Raw genomic sequence first — 20641 nt, 5'->3', positions numbered from 1 at the left:
GTTTTTTTTTTTTTTTTTTTTTTTTTTTGTCCCTTCACAGAGATGCTACTGGGGAAACAAGATCAGCAAGCCCCACACTGCCCCATGCAAGGTGACACAGGTCTTGTGGCTCTGTACTGATACACCTCAGCCCTTCCCCCAGGGGCCCTTGCATGACTGTTCCTGTGCCCAAAAGGCTGCTATTGATATCTAGTTAAATTAATGACTGCTCCAGATCAGGCAGGACCTGCACTATCACCCTGAAATGGCCACTTTTGATGCCATCTCCAAGACCTACAGCTACCTAAACATTGCTTTGGCAGAGGACCTGGATTCAGATACCAGCACCCACATGGTGGGTAGAAACTGTAACCATCCATAACTCTAGTTCCAGGAGATCGGAAGCCCTCTTCTGATCTCTGCAGGCATTGTACAACACAGGTGCACTTACAAACACATAGACAGTGCAGTCATACACATAAAAAAATAAAATATTTTAACATGGGGCAGGGTGACAAAATAATCATGAATGCCAGTTAAGGAGTGAATACTTGCAAAATTACCAAAGGAGATGCTATTATTACAATATGGTAATCTATGTAGGAGACAGAAAACATGTTAGACTTAGCACTTATTAAGAAACTGAGAGAAATGGACATAGAGGCAAATGTCAGGATATACAGAGGGACACATCAGTAATGAATCAAAAATAAATTTGGTATCTGAACAGAGTAATGCAAAGCCAATAGTTCCATGTCACTACCATAAACAACACAGAAGACAGAGCACTAGAGACAGAGAGACATAAAATAACCCCGCCATCCTTGAATTTACTATTCAGTGGGACTCTTCTGTTTTGAAATACTCAAAACATGTTGATTATTGCCACCTACTGAGCAGTAGAACACTGAAACCACTCCACCTAAACAGCTGCACTTGGGTTCCCCCTTCTGTTTCTTTCTCATGGCAATAACTTGTATGATATGGACATACTCTGGAAAACTGACTTTTATTTAACCTAACAACCAAAAAACTCAATTGTATCTTAGCTTATAGCAACAAACCAATAGGCTTTGATTTCCTCTTATGTACTAAAGCATATAGCTTTAATTCTCATGATCCTTCCTTGCCCTAGACCTAAAATAATGCATAAATATGTGTGGATAGTTTGCATATTCAATAAAACCCTGCAAACAGCATTGTTCAAAACAATGAAGACATGAACATTTGTGCAACAGACAATAACTCGCATCAAACTGATGTCATCAAATCATTTTGTGATTGTGTGTGTGCTGGTTTATATCTAGGGATCAATAAAGGCAAAATTCTTCTGTGATAACAGTCCAATTTTTACTTCCTCCTTTTATACTGGACAGTTTCAATAAAGAGCGAGCTCTTGCTCAGGAACTGTATTAGTCACTTTTCTGTTCCTGTGATAGAAATACTGACCCAAGCAATTTATAGAAGGCAGAGTTTATTTGAGCTTACGGTTCCAGGGGAATTACAGTCCATCATGGCAGGCAGGCATGGTGGCTAGAGGTGGCTGGAGCAGGAGCAGCAGAAGCTAAGCTCTCACATCATCATGCAGGCATAGGAAGCAAGAGAATGACCAGAGATCTGGATAGGCTTAAGAACTCTCTAAGCCCATCCCCAGTGATGTGCTTCCTTTAGGATAGCCACACCTTCTAAAACCTCCCAAAACAGCACCATCATCTGGAGACAAAATGTCCAAACACTTGGAGCCTTAGGGGGACATTTTCATTCAAACCACCACAGGAATCCAAGACAACTCTGAAGGAACATGTTCTCAGCAGTTCAGGTATGTTCTTGGATTAAATGGATACTAAGGATAAGGCTTGTTTGTATTCAGGCAAATTTGTAATGTGGCATCGCATAGTAACCACTGCACTTCCCTAACCTTTAGTGACCCTGATTCTACTCTATTCTGGGAGAGCAACTTCTTCAGTATTTCTACATCTTCTTGGTCCAGTTATCAACTGATGGACATCTAGGTTATTCCATATCTTGAGTATTATGAATAGTCTGAAATAAACATGAGAATGCAGATATTTCTTTGTACTTGAATATTTTTTTAAGGTCTAGGCTGCTAACCATTTTCTACAAAAACAAGAAACATGTAAAAATTACTTAAGTGAATGTGCTCCTGATTATTCTCTGAACAAAACAATCTTTCTGAAACTTTCAACTCTATGAAACATTATATATATATTTTTTCAGTTACAGAAAATTCTAGGATGACAGATCTTCTAACATATTCCCAACTGTTTTTACAGATTTTATTTATTTTAAGAATAAACAATTATGCTGTACCCCACATGTTTTGTGTTTTTGCAATGCTATAACAATTTGTCTGAGTCAATATATATATTTTTAAAAGCAATGAAAGCAGCAAGACAATTATATTTATCTTTAAGTTGTGAAAAAGAAGGGGAAGAGAAGACAGGAGAAAAATGAAGGGGAAGGGATATAAACTTAAATTCTGAAACAAGTGATCCTAAAGTGTCGTTATATTACAAATGTAGTTTGTCAGGACAATGTATATTCTTAAACAAGTTTGGTATCTGATTTTATTATATTTTGAATTTTGCCCCAGGATCAACTGAATGCTTAACATAAACTAGGAAAAATCAGATGATTGATTTAGTAGGTTTTAGTAGGGTCTGGGTGAGGCAAAGTAAGGAATGTAAAGGGTTTAGTTTAGTAAATTAAATATTTATAATAATTTATTAAATCTTTATCCTGAATATTCTGCCAAAAAGGTCTTGTTACAGAGATAAATGTGAAGCTAAAGAAATGGCTCAGTGATTAAGAGAGCTTGCTATACAATCATGAAGACCAGAGTTCAGATCCCGGCACCCAGGTATCAAGCCAGGTATCTCACAAATACACGATGGAAACACCTGCAACTCCAGCCCTCCCTTCTAGTCTCCATGGGTACACACAAATAACATTTAAAAAATAAGATCAAAGAGAATTTTGATATTGCACCACCTAACTCCTGTCCACATATATATTCTGAGTACCCTCGAGGTCTTTCTCACTGAACCTGCCTGTACCTCACAGATACCTTCCCCAGGCTTTCTATTTGGCTACGTTTATCTGAAACTCTGTTTTTTGAATGTTTGCTGTTCAGAGAACACATAGCATACTGAGACATTTAATTTACTTCTTATTATTATTTGTTGGCGGTCTTCCAAAACCTTATTTTTTTCATTTTATTTATAGCGTCATTCTAAGAGATGTAGTCTTTTTCTGGTTTTTAATTTTTTATTGGAAAAGATTTGAATTACTACAAGTGCAATGAAATTACATTTTCACTGTTACTGTGCAAAGTCAATTTTTTAAGGAATTATTTATGAGTATATGATAATAGATACTGATGTGCTAATATAATGGTTATTAATTTTATTTCACTGGCTTAACATTTGTTAATTTTTAAAACCTATGCCAAGATTTCTCAAGATTACATTTCTTTAGTGTTCTGATTTTTTTTTCCTCCATTCTAAATAATGGGCTATGCTAGGTCTATGTGATACATTTGAAGTCGGAGTAATTTTTAACAATGATTTTATCTTGAATTGCTTTTTAAAAATCTTTTAAAACACTTTAACAGTCCTTGGGATCATTTGTAAAGCTTCAAGGTAGAGCATAAGAGTAAAACTTCTCAAACATGTTCACTACTCCATATATCAAGGACTGTCCTTTTATTTTTTATCCTTTCTTTTGAGACAGATCTTCTGCAAATCAGTCTGGCTTCAAATTTGTTATGCTGTGTAGCTGAGGTTGGTCTTGAATTCCTGATCCTGCCTCAACCTTCCCCAGAGTTGGAATTATAGGGATGCACCAGTATACATACATATTTATTTTAAAGCAATCTGACTACAGAGAATGTGAAAGAACAGAGAAGCTCAAACAAAGGTTTATTCATTTGTTTATTTTTAAGCTGGTGGTGCTAGCATTCTGTAAGTTCAAAATCCTAAATGCAGAACTAAATGATCTGGGGTGGTAATTCTCATAGAATTACACTTTTTTTAAGCTACTGTAGCTGACTTTGCATTTTTGTGAATATCCTTTATCAATATGTACATTTAGACTTCAACAACTAATATTTATGCATTCTTAAGCTATTGATACAATTATTGGAGCTTCAATTTTATCATTTGTACAGTGTACAGACTAGTACTATCTTTATAGGATTACTTTACTTAGAGCAATGTCTAACATAATGAAACTCAATTGACATTTGCTTTTGCTACCTTCACATTATTTTAGCAACTACCAGAAATGAAATAAAAAAGATACAGACATTCTCTAAATTAAATCTGACTTCTTTTATAAGACCTTACTTAGGCATTTATTGAGTTGTCAATCACTCAGTTCAAATTTGTTTATAATTAATAGGAAGACATAATAACATGTGGTCCAGACTTTATTTCTTAACTTTCATGTATTGATAAGTAAAATTATCTGTATTTTTAAATTTTATTTTGTCACAATGTTTCACAAAACTTCACAGTAATTAATCATGCATTAGCATGGGCTTTTTGATTAAAATTATACCATTATTGTTGTTATTCATAAAAAATACTCAGCATAACCTAAAAAGCATTACACATTAGAGAAGAGAGCCCAGGGATTCTTTATTTCACATGAGGTTTAAGTAAAAACTACATTTTAAAAAAATAAAAATATTCTTGTTAGAATATCCCATTTAAATGATTAACTTCCTTTTTAGCAAGTGGAAATATAGAGCAATTAATTTTAGAAAGCTGTTTTATTCAGAACTTAACATTTGGAATTTTATTAAAATTGAAGTCAGTTACTAGCAATGATTAGAATAATAACGTAATTTAATATACCAGGAGAAAGACATAAAGGAAGAAAAATGTCTTAGGGAAAACCAGGAAGCTTGAAACTATTACCTTCCCATGGTCTTGGAACATCAGAGCAAAATGTGGTCCCATGACCACTCTTTCTTTAAAGAGTTCACTGCAGAGAGCTGTGTAATAGAGTGTACTTATGATTGATTGGCCATTACAATGAATACTTAAATTTCGTTTCCGTATTTCAAGTTAGCATACACAATACTAGGTTTCCTTACAGCATTTTCATTCACTCTTATTCTCAGTTCATCCTCCCTACCACCTGCCCCTCTCTCCCATTGTATGGGCCCCCTCACTATCTGTGCCCTTTCAACCACAGTCCTCCTCCCTAGACGTTCATATCATATGTTTTACTGCCCTTCCCCAACATGCCCAAATCTATGGGACACAATGAAGGCAGTTCTAAGAGGAAAATTTTGATTATCCCTTCTTGTCTACTTTGGGGGGGCGGTTCTTGTTCTTTTTCCAAGGCCTTCAAGTACATCATTAAATTATTAATCATAAGGTTTTCCAGTTTTATTACACAGGTACTTAGTGCTATAAATTTTCCTCTTAGGACTGCCTTCATTGTCTGGAATTATTTATTTATTCTTTATGTCCTCTTGGATGGTGTAATCATCTGTTTAGATCAAAGTAGTCCTTCTAGTATCCTCTGTAGAACTGGCTTGGTGGACATAAATCCCTTAAATCATTTTTTAATCAAAGAAAGTTTTATTTTCCTCCTAGTATGTCTGACTGCTTTGCTAGATATAGTAGTTTGGGTTGGCATTTCTAATCTGTAATAATTTGTAGAACATCAATCCATGTGCTTCTGGCTTTCAGAGTCTCTATTGAATAAAGTCAGGTGTTATGCTGATAGGTCTATTTGGTCTTTCTTGAAGCTTGTAGTATCCATTTTTGCTCTGTATATTTAGAGTTTTGATTATTATGTTAGGAGATTTTTCTGGACCTATTTGGTAGGGTGTATGCCTTTTATACCTTGATAGGCATCCCTTTCAACTTTGGAAGGTTTCTTTTATGATTTTGTTGAAAAAGTTTTATGTGCCTTGGTCCTGGGTTTTTTTCTACTTCTCTAGGATTCATAGATTTGGTATTTTTAAGGTGTTCTAGAATTCTTGCACATTTCATTCCTATTTATTTTTTAATTCAACAGTATGTTTGACTGATTGGTCCAGTTTCTCTGCCTTGTCTTCAAGGTTTAATAGGCTCTCTTTCACTTGATCTATTCTATTCGTGAAGCTTTCCACTGAAGCTTTTCTTTTTTTCCACTGATAGGATTTCTCATATCAAGTCTTTTTTATTTTGACTTTTTAAAAGAACTTCTATTCTTTAAATTCTGTTTTCCTATCTTAAATTACTTCTTTATTTCAATAAGCTTTTAAAAATATTTTATTTTTATTTCATGTGTATAAGTATATTGCCTGCATGGGCTGTAAGTACACCTGTGTCATGCAATGCCCATGAAGAAGCAGTCATTGGATTCCCCTGGAACTGGAGTTACGAATGGTTGTTAGCTACCATGTGGGTGCTGAGAATCGAACCCAGGTCCTCTGCAAGAGCAGCCAGTGGTGTTCACCACTGAGCCATCTCTCCAGCCCTCATTAAGGTTTTTGTTTGTATTTTCATGATCTTTATTCTGAAATTTTTGCATGACCTCTTTGCTCCTTGAATATATTTATAATCATTATCAATTAATTGTTTTGTGTATCAACTAAGTTCTTCTTCTTAGGGGATACTGCAGTGGATACATTAATGTCTCGGTTATCACATTGTTTATGTTTTTTCAATAGGACCTAGACATCTAGAGTTAGGCTGTTTGTGGTATTTCCTTGTATGGATAACTGGTCTTACATTTGTTGAGCAGATGATTGGATCTTTGCTGTTACCTCAGTTTGTCAGGTTGTGGACCAGGCAAACAGTGTTTGGAGTTTCATTTTGGTGTGACTCTGCGTGCAAATGGGGTGTCACACATGTTCCCTGCACTGCTGGGGATACATACAGATCTTAGCACAGGAACAAACCTTCTGTGTAGTAAATAGATTCTCACTGCCAATCTTCAGAAGTCTGTGGTAGGCTCACATGATTCTACAGGTGATCCTTGGGTGGCAGGTACTGGGGTCACATTGGGAGTGAGCAGGGATCCCTGAAGGTCAGGGAACAGGATACATATGTCATACCGACCTCGCCTGGAGGTAGATGGGATGGAGGCTGAGATGGAGGACTCTATTTGGTGTCAAGGTCTCAGGAACCCTCATGGTCTTTGGGCAGTGTGGTGGGTGGGGTGACTTGTGGGAAGGAACATTTGATACAGACTCTAGGATTTACTATTTGGGTGGGGGAAGCATTCTGGGATGCCTACTGTGTTTGAATTTGAGTTTTGCATGGAAACATACAAACACACACACACACACACACACACACACACACACACACACACACACAGTCCCAGCAGTGGTATAGACAAAGGGGTCACTATGTCAGCTCTGAGTTGAGCTCGTCTCTAAATTTTTTCATATGAGCACTTATAGCTATAATCTTTCCTCATAAGACAATGTTAGCTGTATCCCAGAGGCTCTGATAGACTGCTATAATTTTCTTTTTTTTTCCCTAGGAACTTTTAAATTTAATTTAATTCACTGACCGTCTGTTCATTCAAAACTCTCTTGTTCAGTCTCCAACTATTTGTGCATTTTCTGCAGTGACTCTTGCTATTGATTTTCACTATGGTCTGATAGGATGCAAGGTATTATGTCACTTTTTTAATATTTGTTAAGGATTACTTTGTGGCCCATAACATGAAAATTATCAATTTTAAAATTGTTTCTGCACCACTGAGCAGAATGTATACTCCCTGTCTATTGGGTGAAATGTAAATATTTGCTAAATCTAGTTGATTTATAATATACTTTAGCTTTAAGTACTTTAGCTGATTTTTAGTTTCAAAGACTTCTCTAGATGCAAGAAAGGGATATTGAGGTTTCCCACAATTATTGTGTCAGTACCAGTGACCTTTCATGACTCTTAGTATTTTATAAAGATGGGGGGTGTCCCACGATCTAGTGCACAAATATTTATTGTAGTTAAATCCTCTTCATTACTATGTAATGACTTTATTATCTCTCTTGGATAGCTTTAATTTGAAATCTCCTTCATGAGATAAGAGAATCACATCTTGTATACAACTACTATTTGCTTGGTAGGTTAGTTTTAATCTTTCACTCTTGATTTTTGGACATTTTTGCTAGTTACATGAATTTATGGAAGACAATAAAATTGGATCCTGCTTTTTAATCCAGTCAGCCTTCAACTTTTAATTGGTGAGTTAAGCTTACTTATATTCAAGGTTATTACTGAGAATGTTTGCTGTTACTGATGATTTTGTCCATATTTTTCCTGGCTGTTTTGTTTATTGAGAGTTCTTTTCTTCCTTTCCTGATAGTATTTGATGTTTGCTGATTTGATGTGTTTGGCATGTGTCTTGATTATAATATGTCACGGAGAGGTTCCTCTCTGGTCATGTCCTTCTGGATGGGTCCTTCGGCTTCTCTAAGTCATACTTTTCCTAAATCAGAAGTTGTGGAAATAATATGCACCTCAGCTTGCTACTATGTAAATAGTAAGCGAGAATGTCCTCAGAAATCATGTCTTATTCTTTTACCTTTCCTAGGCCGACAACTAGGTAAGATTTTTTGTTCAATCATACCTGTTGAGCAAGGATCCTATTGACACCAGAGGCCATGAGTTAACTAGGCTGTTCCTGAATGCACTATAGGATCATGTGCTTTCCATCCACAAATACTAAGCACATATATTGTGAGGAATTGGATTGCTGATGGATGTCAAACAGTTAAAGTTTTTAGTGGAATTGCTCTAGACTTGAGGCACTCCCTTCCTGACTTTTGCACTAAGCTACTGATGAGACAAAGAGAATTTTTTAGTGAATCAATGGCAAAGAGTCATACTTATATCAAATGAGGCAGACAATTCTTCACTTTCATACAAAATCATATGGTAGTTTTGCTTTCTAGCTACAGTTAAACTACTTTCATATCTTCAGAGAATGCAATATGAAAAATGATGCCTTGACATTGGTTAAGTTTTGATTTTATCTTTAAGGAAAACACATTCCCCAGCAGGATGTGATGGCACACGCCTTTAATCCCAGCACTCAGGAGGCAGAGGTGGGCGGATCCCTGTGAGTTCAAGGCTAGCCTGGTCTACATAGTGAGTTCCAGGACAGCTGGGGCTACAAGGAGACCCTGTCTCAAAAGGACCAAAAAAAAGAAGAGCACATTCCCCTTAGTGCCATCCCTTGTTTCATTCATATTCCGCCTATGAACATGCCATTGTGTCTACTCAAGATGTTATCACTTCCTTTTCTCATACTATGTTCAAGCAGTAGTCTTTGATGTTCTTGTTAGATATAAAGAGAAACTATCATAACTCATACTCTTGAATTTTTAATATAACTCCATAAAGAGAAATTACAAGTACCCAAGTTATTTAGTGAATATACAAAAATGACAGAAAAGTTTACTAAATAAGAAAATATTGAAATATTGTTCCCAATATTTGTTTTGATCACACTGGAAATGAAATGAAAAAAGTTGTTACAATATTTTCCAGTACTCTGTCTCAGTCACTATGCTTCCATCAAACATTAAAATGCTGAGAGGTAAATTCTGCATTGTGTGCATAAGGGCTCATATATTATTCTGATATGTGGCTGTAAAAGAAATAAATCTCCTTAATAAATCACATTATTTTCTGCATTTTCAAGCTATAAAAAATCAACGTAATTCCAAGTTCATTATTTTCCCTGAAAAACTGCTTATTTCCTTTAGTCTGAAATATACTTGTCTACTTTTTCCTTAACATTTCTCAAAAAATATCATTTAAAATATTAGTCTAAATAACAATAAATTCTAGATTATACATTTTCTCGAACACATTCTATTGACTTGCTTTATACGATGTTTTCTATGAAGTTGAAGTGAGATGGAAATCATATAGTTAAGTGCCAGCTCTTGGCTATCTGGTGAATTTTTACAAAAGTACTGATTCATTGGAATGAGACATAAACTTGATATCTAAGGCAATTTCTTTTACACAGACATATTTAAATTCTCTTTTTCTCATAATTGTATCTTTCAATATGTTTATTATGTATTCTTTAAAAGGATTTGGTTATTTCTAAAAGAATTATGAAGATTTTCCTTTTATGTAGACATGGATTTTGTAAATCATTACTAAAAATGTTTCTGGTTATATTTTGTCTTTTAAATCAACTCTGTTACCTCTGTCTTTCAGTCAGCTCTTAACTGCCTTCAAAGTAAATGCACATGTCAATCTATTAGTATTGACTTGAACATCATATATAAATAATTGCCCTATAATTGTTTTCTTCCATTTTATCCCATTGATATCACATGATATCATAGTTACACAAACTCTTTATAAATAAAAGATAGTTTCATGAACTCTTTATTTATAAATTCCATGTTAGACTTCAGAAGATGCTCATTTGCATTACAAGCACGTAAAAAAGAATAAATGTTTTGAAGTCTGGTGAGAAGACATGTAACTGGATAACTGGATAACTGTACTTACAACCAAACCTGATGACCTTTGTTCAAACACAAGTACCCTCATGGTGGAGGAAGAGAACTGACTACTGCAAGTTGACCCCTGACCTGCACAAAGGCACTATGTGCAGAGAGAGAGAGAGAGAGAGAGAGAGAGAGAGAGAGAGAGAGAGAGGTAAAATGTAATAAAAATAAATAAAAAAATACATTTTTGATAACTGTACCTTTTGGCTTCAGTTTTTAAATGAAGGATTTTAAAATTTACATGCACACACACACACACACACACACTCACACATCGAAACACAAATAAATAAATAAAAGTAAAGTATATAAAAAGGATATTTTGATAATTGTACCTTACTTTTGTCTCCAGTTTTTAAAATGAAGGATTTATAAAGTTAGAATGAAATATGTTCTTTAAAACCTTGAATAAATTGGGGCTGGAGAGATCTTTCATCAATTAGAGTACTGGCTGCTTTTGCAGAGGACCCAAGTTTGATTCCCAGCACCCATATGGCAACTAACAACCATAGGTAACTCCAGTCCCAGGGGATTCAGTGCCCTCTTCTGACCTCCATGGGCCTCTGCCTTCCAAGTGTGGGACTAATGGTGGCTAAGAACTTTTTAACACTTAAGGCCATTTTTTTAAACAACAATGACTTATTTTTATCCTTTGGCAATTCTATTTATTTTTTCTTCTTTCCCCTCCCTTCTCTCCCCCTCCCCTCCTCTACTCTTTTCTTTTTTCTAAGATGAGGTCTTGATCTCTAGCCCAGGCTGACCTGAAATTCACTATCCAACCCAGGTTGGACTCTAGCTTTTCACGTCCCAAGTGTTGGGACTCCAGATGTGTACCACCATGCCTGTCACCCTTGTCCACTCTTACTGAATTATATTTTCCTTATTGCTCTCTAGCTATGATAAATTAATTTACCTTTCCAACTGATGCATAAGAGCACAACAGTTACAAATGTTAAAAAAACCACATGATGGTCTCTTTAGAAACAGGGTCTTGCCATTAATTTCTGATGGGAAAACAAGAGCAACAGCAAAGTCTGAATTGTTCTTGTTCTTGGGGGGTGTTATTTGGTTGCCTGTGGTTTCTGGGTTTAGCATAACCTTTGTGTAGGGTAAATTCAATTAAATTATTTTACATGGGTATATTATATAAAAAATATAGTGTATATTATATGTAAATATAGTATATGTAATATATTATTAAACTATAGCTATATAAATACATATATATATGAAGTTATAAAAAGATAGGTTTCCATACAGCTTTTTCAAACATCCTCAGAGTTAGTTGCCCCAATCCCCAACCCCTCCTTTGTCTTATCCTCCCATCCTTCTCCCCACTTAAACCTTCCTCCCCATTATTCCCCCCTTCCCCTTCATACCACCTGTGTTCTATATCTACCCTCCCTTCAGGTCTTTCGTCCTCTCCCTACCAAAGGTCACAGGACATACAGAAATCTAGTCAATACTGACTGGGAAGCTTCCTTGCTGCTGGTTAGCTTTCATAGTACTGTAAGGTGCTGTGTGGGCTGCTGGGGGTGGGGGTGTGGGGGTGTGGGATCATCAACAGTCTTACCAAGCTGTGAACACAGTAACCTGCAATGATTATTAGCATGGCAAGATATGCTTATGAGTTCAACAGTGCCACAAATGTTAATGGTGATAACCAACTGCTTTATGCTTAGATTTAAGTCCTGCTCCAAAGGAGGAAACATGCCTAGAACTATAAATCTGGCTAAGAACCCATGACTGCAGAGCTCACAGAACTCAGGGGTTGGATCTATTACTATTATTTTCCTAAATGTACATAGTATCATACTGCCCTCTAAATTCATACCCCTCTAGTACCTCAGACCTCATCAGAAAGATTTCTTTGTACAGTTGATGGTGGTTAACACAGAAACTGACAACTCCTCAAAGTGAGGAGAGTGAGTCAATGGAGTGCTGAGCCTCAAATGGGATATCTGTATCATGCCCCTCCCCAAGGCTCAGGAGCCATCAAATAGGAGGGAACCAGAAGATTGTTAAGAACCAGAGGCCAGAGAAGATTAGAGCAAAACCATATCTCTATTCATGAAAGGAACTCACATCAGCGATGGATGCCTGCACAAGACCTACCCGAGATCAAGCTAGTTAAAACTTTAGCATGGAGTAGGAAGGTGGTTCATGAGCCCCACATCTTAACTATGAAGTTATGGACAGTTGATGGCTCCAGGAGGAAGGAGAGTCAGATGGCTTCTGGTAGGTTGACCATGCTCCAGACCCACAACCAGAAATACATGGGCAGCACAAATTGGGATCCATGGGTTATTGAGCTAACAACAAAAAAAGAGGACGTGATGTTGGGGGATGGGCACTAGGGATGAATATGGGAGGAGTTAAGGGGAATTCAGGGAAATATGGTCAAAATATATTGAAAGAAATTCCCAAAGGAAAAAAGGTATTAAGAAAAAACATATGAAGATTAAATGCATGTGTACATTTTCTCTCCTGTTTAACAATGTCTAACTCATACACTATTAGCTCTTTGTGACAAAACCATTTAAATTCCTTTTTCCAGCATTTTGAGATACACTATATACCATTGTTCTCCATCATCAACCTATGGTGCAGTATCAAAACAGAATTTCTTCTTCCTATCTTCAATGTTTTACTAATTGATCAACCTTCCCCCACCTCTCCCTTCCTCCTTCCCAAACTCTGGAAATCACCATTCTACATAATGTCCTCCAGTGCCATCACTATTTTCACAGATCACAGAACCTCTTCTTTTCTTTATGTCTGAACACTATCTAAATATCTTTACATTACGATTAGCTAATCTTTTGTAGTACTGTAAGTCAAATTCACTGCTGGGAGGTGCACGTGGCATCCAAGCCCGTCCTCCCAAGGTCCTTGCCACAGCCTGAGGAAAAAATGCTCCAAACCTTGGTTTGAAGAATTTTAATGAGTTTATTGGACTTGCTAACTGAGCTTGGGGTGTGGGTTTACTTACAGACAAGTGGGCGCCCCCACCCTCGTACACGACTGTGTTCAAATGTTACGGACAGTCTTACAAAATGTAGAGAGCTCAGCCTTGTGGTTTTCCCAGCATTTATACCCTTAGCCCCACCCCTGCAAGTGGCTGTTGTCAACCCATTGGCTGGAAGAGGGAAGGGGAGTGGCTTCTTTGCAGAGCATGGGAAGGAGGCGGGTCCATGGCTTGTCATCACAGGGTCAAAGAACAATTGGGTCACAAGTATGAATCAAAATGAGTGTTTAAATTGTTACTTGAAGGACCTTCCTTTTCTAATTCACTGATCTATAGAGAAAATCTTGAATTTTCTTTTAGCAGTAATGATACAATGAATTAGGCAGGATTCAATTGTTGGCACAGTATTGCTGTATTTTTTTTTTTTAACTTCCACAACATTCTAATATCTTCCAGGAGTGTTCCATGTCATTGTATTTTTCACAAAGAGATTCTGTGTTGTTTGTTTTCCAAGTGACATTTGAATCAACTTATCTATTCGTAAATAAAGTAAAAATAAGCTTGTTTCTATTTTTATGTGTATCATTGAATTTATATTTCAACTTGAAAAGAATTCACTTCTTTCCTGATACTGCCTAATAATCAAATCTTTTTGTTATTGTTTAGGAATGTAGGCCTTGAACATAGAAAATAATATATTTGTTTAATAATCTAAGTTTGTACTGAATTTTTCTTTATAATTACATACCAGGCTACCATACTAAAATTATCAGTTTGTTCATATCAAGTACAAAATTATATAATATGAAAGCAGTAATAACTTAGGTTCTTTCTTGAAATTTTTTCTACTGTAAACACTTGGTATTGTTAGAACTTCTGGTAATATGCAAATTTGTCTTTATGAGTGTCTATCACTATTTTTTTGTTGTTTTGGTGGGTTTTTTTTGTTGTTGTTGTTGGTTTTTTTTGTTTTTTTTTTTTTTTTTTTTTTTTTTTTTTCTTTTTTGATATAGGATCTCCATGTAGCCACAGCTGGTATGGAACTTTCTGTGTAGACCAGACTGACCTCAATCTCACAGAGATCCACCTGACTATACCTTTGCTGGTATAAAGGGCATGTGCCACCATGCTAGGCCCTGTGTATCAGTACTCTTAAGATTAGGTTTTTTTTATGTGCAATTCTAACTTTGTTTAACATTAATATTATGATGCTTTGACATATACTTTCTGTTTGATTTGAACTTTTTCTGTGTAATGGAATAAATTGCTCTGTGATTATCTACCCCAAAATAGTAGTAGTGAGACAGTTTTATTTTATAATGTTTACGTTTTTGTAATTTTTTTTTTCTATTTCTATTAAAATCCATTGATATATACTTTTTAGCTTCTGGGATTGAATTAGTTACATTCTCTCAGAAAAGTATTCACTATTTTCTTTAAGTTTTAAAATTATTTTAAATAATCTCTCTTTCTTGATAATCAAATTTTCCCTACTTTGTGATTAATCTTCCACATAGTGCTTTATTTTACTTCACTGCAAAGTCTTATATTTTCCTAATTATATAGAACCCCTAACCACAACTGACTTTTAATATTTGTATCCATGTATTATTTTGTTTGCTGTTACATTGTTTACATATATATATATTTAATGAAATTTTTGCAGATTTCATACAATACATCTTAATCATTTTTAGACCCTCTCCCCCATCTGCACCCACTCCTTTACCACCCCACAAGATGTCATACATTCTGTTGTATATGTTAACACATATCAAATCAAGTTTGTGTCCCTAGATATCCCTCAGCGTGAATTTATCTACTGGAGCCTGGTCAGCCTATATAGGGTCACTCCTTTAAAGAAGATCAAGTCTTCTTCACCCAACAGTGATGAACTGCCAATAGTTCCTCAGCTAAGATTGGGACTTTTTAATCCATTCCTATGTTGTGTTTTTGTCTGATTTGAGTTTGCATGGGTCCTGTTCTCACCTTTGCTGTAAGTTCATATGAGCAAGTTCCTAGAAGCCTGGGAAACTGTTTCCTTGTGGTCATCCACCACCCTTGGCTCTTACAGTCTTTTGTTGTTGTTGTTTTTAAACCCCCTCTTCTGCAATGGGTGGGTGAGGTTTAATATAGGGGTCCTATTGGGGGACATGTACTCTGCAGTCTTTTTCTTTACATTTTGCCCAGTTGTGGCTTTCTGTGCTAATCACTCTCTGTTGCTTGAAGAAGCTTCACTGGTGAGAATTGAGATCCTCATTAATATTCTCTCTAACCCCTATTCCTCTATGTTCTGTGAGTTTTAGATATAGAAGTTTCATTGTAGATGTGTAATTTAGGCTAGGTATCTCATGACCAGTTTTGGAACTCTCTAATAGTCTCCATCTGTTTCAAAATAAAGCTTCTTGATTAATGATGAGAGGTATAATTTTCTGTAAATATAAGGACCCACACTTAGCATACAGTAAGAAACTACATTTGTCTAGGGATGTGACAAGACATAGGGTTTTTCTCTATGATCTATGACCATTTATCACCACTTCAACCATGTTTATTTGGCTAAGTTAACAGTACCACAAATGAGTTCCCTACCATTGAGCACAGCTGTTGATTACCCCAAGACAAAAGCGCCACTACTGCAGCAATAGTGGTCATTTGCTATGCTGGTCATTGTTATGGTTATTTTAGTTTTTCTTTTTTTGCTGCCTGTTGCTGTTTTGTTCTCTATGTACTGCTTAAGCAGTGTTCCCAGATAGTTGCTCTGTACCATTCTTGTCATTATTCAATTGAAGAATCTCATCAGGTTAATTTATTTTCCTCTTTTTCCTAAATGTAATTGATAAAACTTTTCTTTCAATTTCCTAGGTAATTAGGTCATGTTTTTGCCCTGAGTTTCTTATTAATTGCTAGTTTTATTCACTTATAGTTAAAATATGTATAAAACATTAGGGATTTGTGATATAATCAATAGCTTCTGAGATCTTCTAAATCTGTGATATGTCAGATGGCATCATTAAAACTTTATTGGTTAGATTCACTTTTGTAATTTATATTTTTGCTCACATTATTTTTCATTGACTTAGAAAAGTTACCTACACTCCTCTTTCCTAGGACATTTATCCCTCTGTACAGCTTCTATGATGTCTGCTGTATCAATGTTCCTGCCACCTGTCTAGAAATTTCCAACTGTTTTTTTTTTCTTTGCTGTGAGTCAGTACTAACATTATGAGATATCCTTCTTACCACTTAATCATTTGGTAAGAATCCCACCTTGTCAGATATAATGATTGCAGCTTGCTTTATTTTTGCAATTCCCACTTATACTTTGCTTTTTCTTTAATTCTATTTTTTTTTCTGAATCATTCATTGACTGAGTCTCTTTGTACTGTAATCTAATCACTTTGTCTTTCAAGATTTTCATTAACTCCATTGATATGCATTGCTTTGATAGATATGTATGGTCTTAATTCAATGGCACTTAATACTGTATCTTCTGTTTCTAGAACTTTTTAAAGAGTATTTCAGTATATGATATTTTGCTTTCCTTTTTATTGTTTTAAGCTAAGTGTTCTTCTGATAGCTCTATTTTAAAATTCTCTTAGTTCCTTCATTGATCCAGAAGCAGTAGAGCTAGTAGATTTAGCACATTTCTTCCTTCTCCCTAACCTTCCATCACTCCTTACTCTGTCTTCTTTTTCTTTCCGTATTCCTTAAAACCTAAAAGTTTAAAACACAACTGGTCCCTGTGAACTGCAATCTGCAACTCTCAGATGCTGTTGCATTTTTTCAATATGCAGATTCTAATCAATCTTTATTCAGTCTGAGTTCTCTTGAAATCATTCAACTTTTAAAAATGTTCACATGTTCTTTTAGTTCTTTTCTTTCTTGGAAGCTCATCATAATTATGGTAGAAATTCCTGCTTTAGGGACTATACCACTTTCTCTGTAATCTGTATTGGAACTCCTTTTTTCCATTGCATGTTTTTCTCACAACTCCCCTCAGTTCTTTGCTGTCTCTCCCAGAGTATCCCACCTTTCTTACACTCCTTCCAAACCCTTCATTATTTCTTTCTTGCCATTTTATTTTCCTTTCAAATTATTGATTCTGTAAACTCATTTTAATCTCTTACATTTCTAATCTATATGTTGTATAGCATGTGCGCGTGCACACACACACACATGTATACACACTAACACATATGTCTACTCACTCCTGAAAAGGAATCCAAGACAGACCAAAGTAACGATTGCACCAAAGTCCAACTTGATGAACCAATGAGTTGATATTAGGGTTACTTACAGAAATATGGGTGAGAGGTTACTTACAGAAGCAGAGATGACTCAAAAGCAGCTGAAGCACCATACCCCCCACCCCAATACCAATGATGGCTCACAAAAGCTAATGCCCAGGACCCCTCTTCACACCTTGCAGGCACTGCGTGACAGGTCCCAAAACATCATCTAGGCAGCTGGGCTGGTCAGAGTGCCCTCTTCTAGTACTTGTTTACTGCTTCTAAAGGCTGGGGAGGGGCCTTTCCAAGACATATAACATTTGTTTACATCCTGAGTCTTCTGAGCTTCTGATTCCCCTCCATCCCCTTCCCACATATTTCTCTTGGCATTTTGACATCATATTGAACATTATTCCAGGAAGTTTCTCCTTATTTGCTTATTCACTTGCTGTATACTTTCTGTCATCTCTTTGACACCTCCTCATAGAATGAGATTTTCACCCAAATGAAGTGCACATCCTTATAAATAAAAATAAATACATCTATATCAATATATTCCTTCAGTTTTGCATTTTTAAATATCACAATAATCGCTTACTGCATGACTCAATGATGACTTCTCTTTGTTCTATCCTGTTCCGTTTGTTGTGATGGTGCTTCTCTGCCACAACTAGGCTTACTTGTTTAGTATGTTTTACAACATCCCATATTATTTTTTAAATCTTGTTTGATATTATTTATAAAACAATAATGTATACTCCCTTCAGTATCTCAAGAAAAAGTTTTATTTTCCCACATATATTAAGTATAAAGTTAAAGCCATTTCTCTAAATTCAAAAAATGGGTATCATAGTCTTTTTTCCAGAAGGTTAAAATGAAAATAATGTGCTAGTCAGCCATTTTGTTGCCGTAGTCATACTCATACCTATGAGGAACAGTGTAACTGAGAGAAGATGTATCTTGGATCACAATCTCAGAGGTATTCATCCATGGTCAGCTGACTCCATTGTTCCTGGGCCTGTGGTGAGACAGAGCATCATGGAGGAAAGGCTGGTGGGACAGAGCTGCTCCCTTCAGGGCAGCCAGGATGTAAAGAAAAGGGTGACAGGATATGCCTTCAGTGGCCTACTTCCTCCACTAGGCCCTACCTTCCAGTTCTACCTGGTGCTCAAAGTGTCAACCCATCAATGGAATAGATCGCTGATTAGGCCAGAGCCCTAATGACTGATGTTCTGAAAAAAACCTCTGAGGCACAGCTCTAAGAGGTATGATTACTAATATCCTCATGATCACTTAATCTACTCAAGTTGGCAAGATTAATCACTCAAAAACAAAAAACAAAACAAAACAAAACCCGCCCAAAACAAAAACAACAACAACAACTCTCTTTATAGGGTTGGAGAGATGGTTCAGCATTAAGAGCACTGGCTGCTGTTGCAGAGGACCCAGGTTCAGTTTGTGACAGCCACATGGTGTTTAACAGCCATCTGTCTCTCCAGTTCCAGGGAATCTGATGCCCTCTACAGGTCTCCAGAGGCATTGCAAGCATTGGTACACTTACATTCAGACAAAACACTCATACACACATAAAATTTTTTTTAGTTATAAAAATTCCCACTGTTTTCAGAGAATTAGTGATTAGGAACATCATTTTTTTCTCATTTTAATTTTTTCTCTAAATTGTTTTTTTGTCTTTCTTTTTAAGAGAGACACATACATTTTTTCTGTATATTCTATATTTTACCTATGGCTCATTGGCATATTCATCAGTGCAAATCAAATTCAAACCAAAGTTATAAGTTTAGGAAATTATTCAAATATTCTCAACAATTATACTGAGTCTTATAGGTACCATTTCTATTTAGAGGTTCTATTATAGAAATAGTGTGTCAATGGTTGGCCACTTAAACCTTTAAGCTTTATTTTCAATTTTAAAACAAATGTGGATTATTGCTTTTAATAATTTTAAGGATTAAAAATATTTTAAACATTTTATTTGAAATACTTATTTTAAATAGGAAAAAATATGGGGGCTAGAGAGATGGCTCAGCAGTTAAGAGTACTGACTGCTCTTGCAGAGGACCCGGGTTCGATTTCCAGCACCCACGTGGCAGCTACGAACCTTCCTTAACTCGAGTTCCAGGGGAATCTGAAGCCCTCTTCTGACCTCCACAGCATTGCATGACATGGGTGCACTCACATACATGCAGGCAGTACACTCGTACACATAAATTAAAAATAATAAATAAAATACTAAAAAGAGAAAATATAATGTGTTGCTCTAGGTATTTTTACTGTACTAAAATGAAATAAATAAATAAGGTGGACAAACTTTTTTTAACTTATTTTGGATAGTGTTTTACATAGCAATGTCATATCTTATTGTGTAGTATTTATCTGCTTAGTGTGTGATAACTTACACCACAATTTATTTTAATATGCTGGCCACAACTTCCTAAATTAATAGAAGTTGTATTGCAGACCAAAAAATCCCTACTGCTGTCTTCTATCTTAGGTTAGTGGGATGGTTCGGCCATGAACTCAATACCAGATTTAAAATGGATAACAGTAAGTATATTCAGTTTTATTTCATGTGATTTTATTTTTATCTTCATTATAATTTCCATCTATCTTTGTATTACATGTAATATACATGCCCCTTGGAGAATGCACTTTGAAAATGTCACTGTGATTTCCAAAAATAAAAAGTGACATTTCAGTGTGTAAGCCTAAGTGTTTATAGATTTCAGCATCATTTTAAGTCTATTCCTTTGAAGAGAGATTAAAGGAAATGAGATGTAGCCTGGGGTTCCTGTGTCTTGGTCAGATCCCATGGGTTGGAGACACCCAAAACATAAGGCAGTAAAGACAGGAGGGAATTAGTGCTCAAAGCCGCACTGAGAGATGGTGTCAATCCCACTTTGCTGCTTAATAGTTTTGTGATCATGT

The 20641-nt window shown here is 35.9% G+C and overlaps 1 protein-coding gene across 5 annotated transcripts in view; it reads left to right on the top strand.

The window, feature by feature from the left end:
- The window catches only part of Kynu (kynureninase), a 150828-nt gene that overhangs the window by 120131 nt on the left and 10056 nt on the right, over positions 1 to 20641 (top strand). For all 5 annotated transcript variants that reach the window (XR_003848110.1, XR_003848109.1, XM_029559707.1 and 2 more), the window contains one exon: positions 20208 to 20260. Coding sequence is in view for 3 of the 5 variants with exons in the window: in XM_029559707.1 (XP_029415567.1) it covers positions 20208 to 20260 (53 nt within the window). In the remaining 2 variants the exon portion in view is untranslated. The remainder of the gene's footprint in view (positions 1 to 20207; positions 20261 to 20641) is intronic.

The sequence above is a fragment of the Nannospalax galili genome, unplaced genomic scaffold (genome assembly GCF_000622305.1).
Source record: "Nannospalax galili isolate Female #2095 unplaced genomic scaffold, S.galili_v1.0 scaffold87, whole genome shotgun sequence".
In the NCBI taxonomy this organism is placed as follows: domain Eukaryota; kingdom Metazoa; phylum Chordata; class Mammalia; order Rodentia; family Spalacidae; genus Nannospalax; species Nannospalax galili.
This window is presented reverse-complemented; position numbering and strand designations above follow the sequence as displayed.